At 54.6% G+C, this 13,158-nt stretch overlaps 1 protein-coding gene and 1 non-coding gene across 2 annotated transcripts; one reads left to right on the top strand and one right to left on the bottom strand.

The window, feature by feature from the left end:
* Nucleotides 1–216: 216 nt before the first annotated feature.
* LOC116955724 (C1GALT1-specific chaperone 1-like) lies at nucleotides 217–12,964 on the bottom strand. Its single transcript, XM_032976990.2, has 5 exons — nucleotides 12,698–12,964; nucleotides 9,423–9,483; nucleotides 6,551–7,320; nucleotides 5,849–6,113; nucleotides 217–2,906 (listed from the first exon to the last, which is right to left on the bottom strand). The coding sequence occupies exons 2-4, from the start codon at nucleotides 9,451–9,453 to the stop codon at nucleotides 5,850–5,852; spliced, it is 1,065 nt and encodes a 354-aa protein (XP_032832881.1). The 5' UTR covers nucleotides 9,454–9,483; nucleotides 12,698–12,964; the 3' UTR covers nucleotides 217–2,906; nucleotide 5,849.
* Nucleotides 12,959–13,030, top strand: TRNAP-CGG (transfer RNA proline (anticodon CGG)). The gene has a single exon. It is a non-coding gene; the product is annotated as a tRNA-Pro (tRNA).
* Nucleotides 13,031–13,158: the final 128 nt, after the last annotated feature.

Raw genomic sequence — 13,158 nt, 5'->3', positions numbered from 1 at the left:
CGTACGTGTGTGTACGTGTGTGTGCGCGCGCGTGTGGCCGGCGTTCACTCCGGTCCCAACGAGCCGCAGTTTGCTGAGTTGGGGCCCCGCTCGGGGCACCGTCGCCCCCCGGCCTCGAGCACTCCGGCAGGACCCTCCTGGAAAGAGACTCTCGCGGGACTCGGTGAGGGGCTCTTGTCGCGACCACGCCAACGAAAAACGGACTTCACACCTCGGTGGCATTTCACGATTTTATTTACATCGTGAAACAACGTTCACAAAGCTGTCTTCTCAATTTCACAACTCCGCACACGCCCCCCTATAGAGGGCAAAAATATTATACATCTCGTGGTTCTTGCAATTGCCACACTCTTGTCAAACAAGAACAAAATAAATGTGCACATCAATAATTATTAACAATTTCCCCACGAAACTGCTTTATTATTATCACTGCAGTCACGAAAGCATAGAACAACAAAAATCACGACGTTTCGGCCACAACACAAGCGGCCTTCATCAGGTGAAGGGACCAGACTGTCTCGAAGACTGCGCTGGAGTGAAACAGAGCCAAGCTCAGACCGCGGCCTTTAAGCTGTGTGAGAGGGATTAAGGTGAAGGGACAAAACTGTCGGGATGACAGAGCTGCAATGAACGCTGGGTGAGAGGAGTGGGGCACCCCGACAAAGGAGTTTACACATCATCTGTTTAGAATTCAGAAGTGAGTGTGAAGGCGATGGGTATTACCTTGTGGTCGCGGCATCTTTTGAGGAAGGTCAGCGTCTCGAGACGCAAAAGATGCCGTGACCACAAGGTAATACCCATCGCCTTCACACTCACTTCTGAATTCTAAACAGATGATGTGTAAACTCCTTTGTCGGGGTGCCCCACTTCTCTCACCCAGCGTTCATTGCAGCTCTGTCATCCCGACAGTTTTGTTCCTTCACCTTAATCCCTCTCACACAGCTTAAAGGCCGCGGTCTGAGCTTGGCTCTGTTTCACTCCAGCGCAGTCTTCGAGACAGTCTGGTCCCTTCACCTGATGAAGGCCACTTGTGTTGTGGCCGAAACGTCGTGATTTTTGTTGTTTTATTTTTTACCTACGTGACTTTACCTAATAGAACCAAAGAGTATGGATCCTTGCAGTCACGAAAGCTTCAAATCTAGAAGTCACGAAAGCTTTAAATAAAAATTTGCTTTATCATTATTTTTTAAATTGACTGCCGCGTGGAAATCTTCGTCGCGATCCCGCGCTCGTGAACGTTGCGACCGGACGCTCGATGGCACCGCGCGCGCACGCCGATTCCGCTGCGCGGGCCTGCATCAATCATCCAAGCACGAAGCTCGCTGCGATACCCTACGATGCTTCGTACGATAACCCCGCGTCGTACGATACCCGGCCCGCGACGATTGTATCACCCCGATTTGTAAAATACCATTCCCGTGATTCTCGTGCCTCGGTTAATTTTTAGTACTTTTTAGTAATTTATTTAAAAAAGTACTTAATTTTTTGTAGGACGGTTATTACATTTGTAAATTAAAGGTCCACTACCAATCCCACAGCTGTTTTTTGTTGTTGTAATTCCGGAGAAATTGACGGCTTGGGGGTTACATAATAACTTTGAACGCGGCTCTGCCATCCTCTATATATATTAAGATGTTCTCAATTCATGAGCGTTTGTACGTGTCGGAGAAAACCCTGGAGTGCAAGGAGGCAACACTGTCCCGTACTAACTAATAACTGTTTTTATTTTACCAGGTAAGGTCCACTGAGCTATGTAGCTCAACGAAGTGGCTTATAGCATCATCGTCATCATCATCGTCACGTGGACATTCATAAAAGTAGCTAAATACTCGTAAACGTGTGACGTTGATTCTAGATGTGGAGGGAATAACCGGAGGGACCCGGGGATTAAAAAAACACGCAAACTCCAAATATACAGCAGGTGTCAGGGTCGGGATCGAACCCACGACCTCCCGTAGACCAGGTGAGGGAGTTAACATCTCGACACGGTGTCGCCCCATTGCCGGGCCTAGGCCCACGAATCAAGTAGCTTCTTGTTGCTGTTAGTAGGTAATTAAATATTTTATAATTGCACCTCGTAAGACGGGAAGCCGCGTGCGTTGCAGAGCACGGCGTTAAGGCAAGGCGCCCTTTACATTTGCGGCAGCGAGTCACGGGCAAAGGCGCGCGAAACGCAAGCAAGTTGAGAGGCGCGATTTGAAGAGTCGAGGCGAAGCCAACCACCGTCACGCCGTGAAAGTTAACATCGCGTCGCGTTACAATGGTGTCGCGGGCGAGCCTTGCCGTTGCATAATTTAAAACCGAACGAGTGGCAATCAACGCGCCGCCGTGTTCCAGTGTCTCGCAAACAAAAATGTTGGAATCGGCGACCGCCCAAAAAAAACCCACAAAAAACAACCACAACAACGGCCACAACAAGCTGGCCTCGTGGTCCAGTTGGGGAGCCTCCACGTAGTAGTCACCTCCCGGTGTGACCACCTGAGTATTGCTCTACAGATCAGTCGGATCGCACCGCGACAGCTGCGGTGGGAGGGGAGGGGGAAGTCTCAACTCTGTTTCCGCGCGGTGCCGATGGACAGGAGGTGATGGGCAGGCATCGGTGCCGCCACCGACGTCGTCACCACCATCGCCTGCGTCACGCCGGGCCCAGGACGCCGGGCTCAGGACGCGTGGCCGGCGAGCGGGGCCGCCCCGCCCCGGATCGTCGATGCGCAGGGGGACACGTACGGGAACCGGCAAAAACAAACCCACGAAGAAGAAGAATCGTTTTTCACCAAAATGACTTCCGCGTCCAGCGTCCAGTCCCTTTGACGAAGCTCCGGCTGGCGCGTGGAGCCGGAGAACCTCTGACGTCGTGCCGATCGGCGAGCAGGGGGTGCGACCCCCCATGGCAACGCGTCGGAGGGCTGCACGACCAGGAGAAATTGGCGGACGGACGAATGTGCAGCTCTTTTTCAGAAGCAACCACGCGACAACAAACCAACGGAGTGGCTTGTTATAGCGTGGCAAAATATATATGTCAACGGCCAATCACTCTGAGTGCGTGACGTCGATCCTAAATGTGGAGGGGAAAAAACCGGAGGACTCGGGAGAGAAATCCACGCGAACGTGGGGAGAGAGACACCGCAGACTCCAAATATACAGCAGCAGCAGGCGGCGTCGTTGTGGGGATCGAACCCACGACCTGCTGCGTACCAGGAGAGGGAGTGAACGAGCGCGGGTGACTGTGCCACAAACCGCGCAACGTGCCAGCTGCCTCACCTTAACCTGGTAAATTAAATACGTAGATTGGATCAGAATAGAATAGATTGCCGGCAGATTTTAACAGGAGAACGAATATTCACTTTGGGACAGATTTGCCGTTCGCCACCCAGACCTAGCGCCGTGCATTGCCTGCGCTCGGCAGCCTGGGCTAGGAGCGGCGGCGCAGCGCGTCGCTGGGATTGCAGGGGGCTCTCCTGGTGCAGTTGCACCGCCTCCACACCAGCTCGGTACGCCGCTGGAGGGACCCACACGGACTCGCCGAGAAACCCAGACTCACGCAGAGACCCATAGACTCACGCAGAGACCCATAGACTCACGCAGAGACCCATAGACTCACGCAGAGACCCATAGACTCATCACACATAAACCCATAGACTCATCACACATAAACCCATAGACTCATCACACATAAACCCATAGACTCACGCAGAGACCCATAGACTCACGCAGAGACCCATAGACTCACGCAGAGACCCATAGACTCACGCAGAGACCCATAGACTCGCGCAGAGACCCATAGACTCGCGCAGAGACCCATAGACTCGCGCAGAGACCCATAGACTCACGCAGAGACCCATAGACTCACACAGAGACCCATAGACTCAGAGACCCATAGACTCACGCAGAGACCCATAGACTCACGCAGAGACCAATAGACTCACACAGAGACCCATAGACTCAGAGACCCATAAACTCACACAGAAACCCATAAACTCACGCAGAGACCCATAGACTCACAAAGCCCCATAAACTCACACAGAAACCCGTAAAACTGACAGACCCGTAAACATGCATACAAACCTACACAGAAACCTGTAAACTCACAGTGACCCTAAAGACTCACTCAGAGACCCATAGACTCACACAGATACTCTGAAACTCGCACAGAGACCCACTGAATCAGAGACCCAGTGACTCACAGAGAGACCCATACAGAGACCCATTGACTTACATAGAGACCCATAGACTAACAGATACTCTTAGACTCGCATGGAGACCACTGACACCCCACACCCCTTCATAGCCCGGCCCCTGGGCCTCCCTCCGGCCCCTGGGCCCTCCGCTCCGCCCCGTGGGCCCAGAAGCAGCTTCAGGTATCATGGTCATGTGATGCGAATTTGACCAATCGGATAGCGTTCCGCCCATTCGATTCTCAACTGTTTAAAGAAGCGGTTCTTAACCTTTACTGCAGCCTTGCACCCCTTTGGTTCCCAACCGTTAAAACAATGAACGATGTTAATACAAACATAGGGGTTGATGAAACAAGGTAATTGGACGTACGTGCCCGTGCTAAATTTGTATTTTCAATGATTTACCTTCTAAAAAGATCTGTCCACGTCTCGCACGCCCAGTAAGGGCGTCACACGCCCCCACGGTGTGCGTGACGCACCCCAGGTGAAGAACCGCTGGTTTAATAAACACACAACGGAGCGCCGACTCGCACAGGCGGTGCTCATCTCCATTCGTGGCCCCGGGGCCAGTGGTGGTGGTGCATTCCACATTCCTTGCGAGGGCCAGGACATCCACAAGATGACCACTGTTAACTTATCACAAAGTGGTGTCAATTATTTTAACGACCCCTATTACTTGTTGATGATGGCGATCATCATCATCATCATCAGTAGCATCAGTATTCGCATGCGACTGATGATGATGACTGTGATGATGCTGCTGACGGTATTATTTCTGATACTACTGCCACCATCATCACCATCACCGGCAGCACCACCACAACGAAGCTCTTTTCTTTCCCACAACCCCATCCCATTCTTACCCCCAACCCCACTACCATCGCCACCACCATTGTCATCATCACCCCCACCACCACCGTCATCATCGTCACCACTCCCACCACCAACCCCCACCACCATCATCACCCCCACCACCACCATCATTATCATCACCACCACCACCATCATCACCCCCACCACCACCATCATTATCATCACCACCATCATCACCCCCACCACCACCCTCAGTCATCATCACCCCCACCACCACCGTCATCGTCACCACCCCCACCACCAACCCCCACCACCACCGTCATCATCGTCACCACCCCCACCACCAACCCCCACCACCATCATCACCCCTACCACCACCATCATTATCATCACCACCACCACCATCATCATCACCACCACCAACCCCCACCACCATGATCACCCCCACCACCCCCACCACCACCATCATCGTCGTCATCATCGTCACCATCATCACCACCCCCAACCCCCACCACCCACACCACCACCACCACCATCATCATCCTCATCATCGTCATCACCCCCAACCCCCACCACCATGATCACCCCCACCACCCCCACCACCACCACCATCATCCTCATCATCATCACCACCACCAACCCCCACCACCATGATCACCCCCACCACCCCCACCACGACCATCATCGTCGTCATCATCGTCACCATCATCACCATCATCACCACCCCCACCCCCAACCCCCACCACCCCCACCACCACCACCATCATCCTCATCATCGTCACCACCCCCACCCCCCACCACCATGATCACCCCCGCCACCGCCACCATCATCGTTGTCGTCACCACCGCCGCCGCCGCACCTCAGTCGTTATCGGCGCCCGGCACGGGCAGGAAGTAGAGCTGGTCGGCGTAGGAGCGGCCGAAGGAGCGCAGGCGGTACACGCCGTACATGAGCACGCGCATCTGGTTGGGCGAGACGCCGCCGAAGGTGACGGCGAGGTCGGAGCAGCAGCCCTCGGCGGCCTCCCCGCGCTCCGACGCGCGCTGCATCGCCGCGCTCACCAGCCTGTCCACGTGCTGCGAGCTGAACAGCTCCCGCTTCTCCGCGTCCTCCGCGTTGTACACCTGGCGGACGGAGCGCGGGGGGAGATGAGAGGGGAGGGAGGGAGATGAGGGGAGGGAGGATGTGACAACGGGCGACGACGATAAATATTTCTGATAGAGCGGCGCCCCCCTCCTATGGACGCCAAGAGGGACTTGGTCTCCGAGGTTGGCGCCGGTCGGCGCTTTCCCAGCGCGGCGTCCGCGCGGCACGGGAGCTCTTTTCGTCTCGCCCGCCGTTGGTCGAGCCGAGTCCGGAAGCGGAACCAAACGGTGGTGCGTGTGGGCCCCGCAGAAGACGACCGAATCCGCCCGTCCGTGCGTCCGGCGGAGTGACGGGTCGGTCCTCGGCCGGCCGGGGTCGGACGCAGGCAGCCCACGCCGGGTCACCGCCGCACGCGTCGCTGCCCCCGCCCGACCTCCGACCTCCGACCCGCGGCCGCCGTCCCCGCGCGGCTCACCTGCACGCCGACGTTGAGCAGGCACGTCGCCAGCTGCTTCTCCGCCGTGGTCTTCCAGAGGAAGCCGCCGCTCTCGGGGCAGCGCTCACGGTCGTCGAGGGCGGCGCGCAGCCGGTGCAGCGCGCCGCGGCTCAGCACCAGCCCCGCCGCCATCTCGGCGTACTTGAGCTCCCCGGCCGACGCCACTTTGCCGGCGTAGAACGGCTCCTCGGGGTCCCGGAAGCGCTGCTGCCGGTGCACGTAGTACTTGAGGTTCTCCACGATGGCGAACGTGCTGTCCTGCACCAGCAGGAACCAGCCGAACGGGCGGCGGTCGCCGGCGCCCTCCTCGCCGGCGCCCTCCCCGCCATCGGCGACGACGGCGTGGGCGTCGTACGCGTGCCGCAGCGCCCGCGCCGTTTGCGACCACGTGTCCCCGGCGCCCACCGCCACCGAGCGGTAGGCCTTCACCTCCTCGGGGCTGTAGAAGACGGTGCCGTCGCAGTGCCGCGTCCAGGTCTCCAGCGCCGCCGCCCAGTGGCCCAGGGTCTTGGGCTTGGTCATCACCATGCAGAGCACGCGCAGCGCCTCGCTCGCCTCCCGCCGCCGCTGCTCCGGCTGCCGCGGCGGGAGGTCGTCGTGGCGGCCGCGGTGGTCGTGAGATTCGGACGACTCCGACTCGGGCACGTGCGGGTGATCCGCGTGCCGGCGCTCGGCCGGCGTGGGTTTCCTGTGGATGACGTTGCCGACCATCGTGGCCAGCAGGCAGCACAGCGCGCCCAGCAGCAGGCCTGCCGGGGCGGGGGGGCGGCGGCACGCGTTCACCGGGGCGGGCGCACGCGGAGGACCGCGGGGGTGGCGATGGAAGGGTGATGCGGAGGCGAGTGAGTGAGCGAGTGGGTGGGCGAGTGTTGAGTGGGTGGGTGGGTGGGTGAGTGAATGGTTTATTGCGACACACTCACGTTTAGAGACACGAGGCTACGTAACTATCAACTCATATTATTCTACCAGGTAACGACCTAGCGATCACAAATCATAGCTCGACCGAGTGGCTCATCGTGTGTGGAAATTTATAGCAGCCAAATACTCTGATCACATGTCGATGCTGAATGTGGAGGGAAAAACCGGAGGACCCGCTGAAAAATCCAGAGACACGCAAATTCCAAATATACAGCAGCAGGCGTCACGGTTGGGATCGAACCCAAGACATCCTGCATACCAGGTGAGGTAGTTAACATCTCGCCACCGCAGGGCCCTATTGAATTTTACGGACTCGCAGAGACCCATTTTACTTCCAGAGGCTTACATAAATTTCCATAGAATGGCATTCACGGCCAAGACGCTCTTTTTATTTACAACCCGGCAACAGCCTGGCCCATCATGGGGTGCATGCCCAAGAAAGGTCGGTGGGCATGACTCATCACCACGACGAGGGACGGATGGCTGGGTTTAACCTGTAGATCTTGGCTGGGTTAAACCTGTAGTTCATGGCTGGGTTTAACCTGTAGATCTTGGCTGGGTTTAACCTGTAGTTCATGGCTGGGTTTAACCTGTAGTTCATGGCTGGGTTTAACCTATAGATCTTGGCTGGGTTTAACCTGTAGATCTTGGCTGGGTTTAACCTATAGTCCATGGCTGGGTTTAACCTGTAGATCTTGGCTGGGTTTAACCTGTAGTTCATGGCTGGGTTTAACCTGTAGATCTTGGCTGGGTTTAACCTGTAGTTCATGGCTGGGTTTAACCTGTAGTTCATGGCTGGGTTTAACCTGTAGATCTTGGCTGGGTTTAACCTGTAGGTCGTGGCTGGGTTTAACCTGTAGTTCATAGCTGGGTTTAACCTGTAGATCTTGGCTGGGTTTAACCTATAGACCTTGGCTGGATTTAACCTGTAGTTCATGGCTGGGTTTAATCTGTAGATCTTGGCTGGATTTAACCTGATGTTCATAGCTGGGTTTAACCTGTAGATCATGGCTGGATTTAACCTGTAGTTCTTGGCTGGGTTTAACCTGTAGTTCATGGCTGGGTTTAACCTGTAGTTCATGGCTGGATTTAACCTGTAGTTCATGGCTCGGTTTAACCTGTAGATCTTGGCTGGGTTTAACCTGTAGATCTTGGCTGGGTTTAACCTGTAGTTCATGGCTGGGTTTAACCTGTAGATCTTGGCTGGGTTTAACCTGTAGTTCATGGCTGGGTTTAACCTGTAGATCGTGGCTGGCTTTAACCTGTAGTTCATGGCTGGGTTTAACCTGTAGATCTTGGCTGGATTTAACCTGTTGTTCATGGCTGGGTTTAACCTGTAGTTCATGGCTGGGTTTAACCTGTAGTTCATGGCTGGGTTTATCCTGTAGATCTTGGCTGGATTTAACCTGTAGTTCATGGCTGGGTTTAACCTGTAGATCTTGGCTGGGTTTAACCTGTAAATCTTGGCTGGGTTTAACCTGTAGTTCATGGCTGGGTTTAACCTGTAGTTCATGGCTGAATTTAATCTGTAGTTCATGGCTGGGTTTAACCTGTAGATCTTGGCTGGATTTAACCTGTAGTTCATGGCTGGGTTTAACCTGTAGATCTTGGCTGGATTCAACCTGTAGGTCGTGGCTGGGTTTAACCTGTAGTTCATGGCTGGGTTTAACCTGTAGTTCATGGCTGGATTTAATCTGTAGTTCATGGCTGGGTTTAACCTGTAGATCTTGGCTGGATTAAACCTGTAGTTCATGGCTGGGTTTAACCTGTAGATCTTGGCTGGATTCAACCTGTAGGTCGTGGCTGGGTTTAACCTGTAGTTCATGGCTGGGTTTAACCTGTAGTTCATGGCTGGGTTTAACCTGTAGATCGTGGCTGGCTTTAACCTGTAGTTCATGGCTGGGTTTAACCTGTAGATCTTGGCTGGATTTACCTTTAAAGAAGGATCCGTAATCTCCAAACATGGTGCCGGATTTACAGGTCGATGCTGCAACCTGCAGAATCACACACACACACACAGAGTCACACACACACACACACAGACAGAGTCACACACACACAGAGTCACACACACACAGTCACACACACACAGTCACACAAACACACAGAGTCACACACACACACAGAGTCAAACATATACACATGCGGGATTTCCATCATGCCGAGGCCTAGCGATGACTTTTTACCCCGGCCAGGAAATCCTCACCGAGTCTCGGGCCTCGTTTTCAGGAGAGGCCTTCCAAATGTCGTCATCACCTCATCATCACGATCCACGGGCAGACAGCCCCCAGCAGGTATGTCCACTGCACATTTCGTCATTTCTTTTCACTTTCCTCTCTGTCTTGTTGTGCCAATGTGCTCGTTAGGTGGCCACATCTTCCTGGCACCAATCTCTGATATCGCAATCAAGCCATTCTCTGTAAGGTCTTCCCCTCTTTCCGCATCCTTCCATTTTTCCCAACAAGTCACCTTTAATTTTCCTGTTGTTGTCCATCCTACGCGTGGCCAAATAGTGCCGTCACTGGTTTAACACGGAGGAGGAGGAGGCTTTCGCGACCAATATCTGGCTGTCGCCTGATGAAGCTGGTTGTTATTAATTGTAAACGTCGTACTCAGATTGTAAATGTTGTGGATTTGCTCTCCAACACACCGGTGTGCTGTACTCGTGATGAATTGGCACGCTTTGTTTACGTGACAAACCTTACTAATTGGCTGTGTCGGGTGGTGGCGGGTTTAACGACACATTTATATTTATGCAATCTAACCCAAAAAACCTTTATTATGAGTGCCATCACCGCCTGCATTATGTCTTGTTCTATGTGCAACCTTTCCAGATGTACATATTCTTTAAATGTGACTGCATCTATAAACGCTGCGCTGACTCAGTGGGCATATTAATTTCACAGAGAGGTAATTGTTGAAACGATCACACGCCTAACATCCACACCGTGCCAAACGTCTTCACGCAGCACCACCCACACGCTCACTCGCTTGCTCACTCAGCCCGTCCACACATTCACACTCTCACCCTCCCACGACGCACCCATCCATCCATCTATGATTGCCGGGTACAATTCGGAATCGTCAAATATTTTAAATGCGTGGCAAACTTGGACCATTCCACGGGCACCACACGGCACACGGTGGCCTGCGCTTTCAAATGGGGTCGCGGCATCTTAAACGTCCGCTGTGAGTGGGAGCGAGTTTATGGCTTTACAGGCACCACAGTCATAACCAAAACGACGTGCTAGCAAACCGCTGGGCCGCGTCGCCGCCCGTGATGAGAGTAAAAGATGACGATGCAAACGATGGCCCTGATGGTGATGATTATCGACGATGGCGGTGAAGTTGAAAAATTAAGAGTAATTTTTATCCCTCTTTCTAACAGCATATATGTCGTGTGTCTCTTCTTGAATATGTTGTCGTTAGTTGTACTGAGCTTAGTAACGCTTCGTCTGTGCGGCTCCCCAGTTGCCAGGGTGAAAAGTGGGCGAGCTTTTAGCCAATCCTGGACAGTTTGCTCAACAACTTCGTAAACTCTGCTGCTGCTGACGATGACGGGAAAACTTCTATGACAGAGTCGCTGCTGATGATGACTATAACAGTGAGGCTGCTGATGATGACTATAACAGTGAGGCTGCTGCTGATGATGACGGGAAGACTTCTGTGACAGAGTCGCTGCTGATGATGACTATAACAGTGAGGCTGCTGCTGATGATGATGACGGGAAGACTTCTGTGACAGAGTCGCTGCTGATGATGACTATGACAGTGAGGCTGCTGCTGATGATGACGGGAAGACTCCTGTGATAGAGTCGCTGCTGATGATGAAGAGCATGGTGGTGGCGATATGGGGAGCGGTGGTGCAGTGGTTAGCGCGCCGCGCCACGAACCCGGCGACCCGAGTTCGATCCCCGCTCACGGCCAACACCGGTGACCATTATCTCAACCGGTCCTGGGCCTCCCCTAGGTCGACTCAGCCTCAATTAAGTACCTGATGTGATGTGTTAACATCGGTGACAAACGCAGTCGGGCGAGGTGCTGGCCACCCACCCCCATCGGAATCTTTATTTAGATTGGAGGAATTCGATGAGCTATGAAGCTCTTTTCACAGATGTCCCTCGGGTGCCGTGCTGACCCTTCATAGGTGCTGCTGACCTTCAGAATAGCACTTGCCCCGAGTCTGTGAAAGGCTATACGGGGGATCTTTGACGATTCTGATGATGACGACGGTGTTCAGTCTGCCGATGCCGCTCGTGGTGACGATGCTGGGCCTACTGTATGTACAGTATGTTCAACTTCTTTCGCACCGTACGTAACCAACCGTGCTGACGGAAGGACGACAAAGTGGCAGGCTCACACAAAGGCAGGGCCCGTCAGTATAGGCCTCCCTGGACAAGATACGAGGACAGCCGATACATTCCGAATAACGGCGGCAGCAGCAGCAGCACAGGCAGGGGCCCTTCCACGTGGCCACGACCTCGCCTCGAATCTCGGCGGCGGCCGCAGTTGGGACTCGTGGAGAACTCAACAGTCCACACGCAACGAGCGGTGCGGGGGAGAGCGAGGGGAGAGTGAGGGTCAGGAGAGAGGCAGGGGAGAGCGTGGGTCAGGAGAGAGGCAGGGGAGAGCGAGGGGGGAGCGTGGGTCAGGGGAGAGCGAGGGTCAGGGGAGAGCGAGGGGAGAGTGAGGGTCAGGGGAGAGTGAGGGTCAGGGGAGAGCGAGGGGAGAGTGAGGGTCAGGAGAGAGCGTGGGGAGAGTGAGGGTCAGGGGAGAGCGAGGGTCAGGGGAGAGCGAGGGGAGAGTGAGGGTCAGGGGTCAGGGGACAGCGAGGGGAGAGTGAGGGTCAGGGGAGAGCGAGGGGAGAGTGAGGGTCATGGGAGAGCGAGGGGAGAGTGAGGGTCAGGGGAGAGCGTGGGTCAGGGGAGAGTGAGGGGAGAGTGAGGGTCATGGGAGCGCGAGGGGAGAGCGAGGGGAGAACGAGGGGAGAGTGAGGGTCAGGGGCGAGGGTCATGGGAGAGCGAGGGGAGAGTGAGGGTCATGGGAGAGCGAGGGTCAGGGGAGAGCGAAGGTCATGGGAGAGTGAGGGGAGAGCGAGGGTCAGGGGAGAGCGAGGGGAGAGCGAGGGTCAGGGGAGAGCGAGGGGAGAGCGAGGGTCAGGGGAGTGTGAGAGTCAGGGGAGAGCGAGGTGAGAGCGAGGATCACTCACCGTTCGTCTGCCACGTTGTCACTTCCGGGTTGTGGCGGCGTGACGTCACCGCGGAGTTCGCCCGAATTATATATTTATTATTAAACGCATACACAGCCGTCTGTTGTTACAATTGAACACAAATAAAACGATGAAACGTAAGTTTATTGTTTTTTTGTTTGTCAACAACACGTTTTAAACTCGACGGCCAATATTGAGGAAGGTACCTGAGGGTGAGATGGTGGCGTTAAGAGGGAGACCCGGCGGGGTGGTGGTATCCGTGGCTCGTTGGTCTAGGGGTATGATTCTCGCTTCGGGTGCGAGAGGTCCCGGGTTCAAATCCCGGACGAGCCCAGAGTATGAATTTTTTTCAAAATTTGTTATCCCATTTGAAATTCCACATCGGTTAAGACGTCTCCATTTAATTGGTTTAATAAATACGCAAAACATCCCGATTATTTTTGTTACACTTTTGAGCCCGA

This window comes from Petromyzon marinus, chromosome 61, assembly GCF_048934315.1.
Source record: "Petromyzon marinus isolate PM22_M1 ecotype Great Lakes invasive population chromosome 61, UKy_Petmar_22M1.pri1.0, whole genome shotgun sequence".
Taxonomy (NCBI): domain Eukaryota; kingdom Metazoa; phylum Chordata; class Hyperoartia; order Petromyzontiformes; family Petromyzontidae; genus Petromyzon; species Petromyzon marinus.
This window is presented reverse-complemented; position numbering and strand designations above follow the sequence as displayed.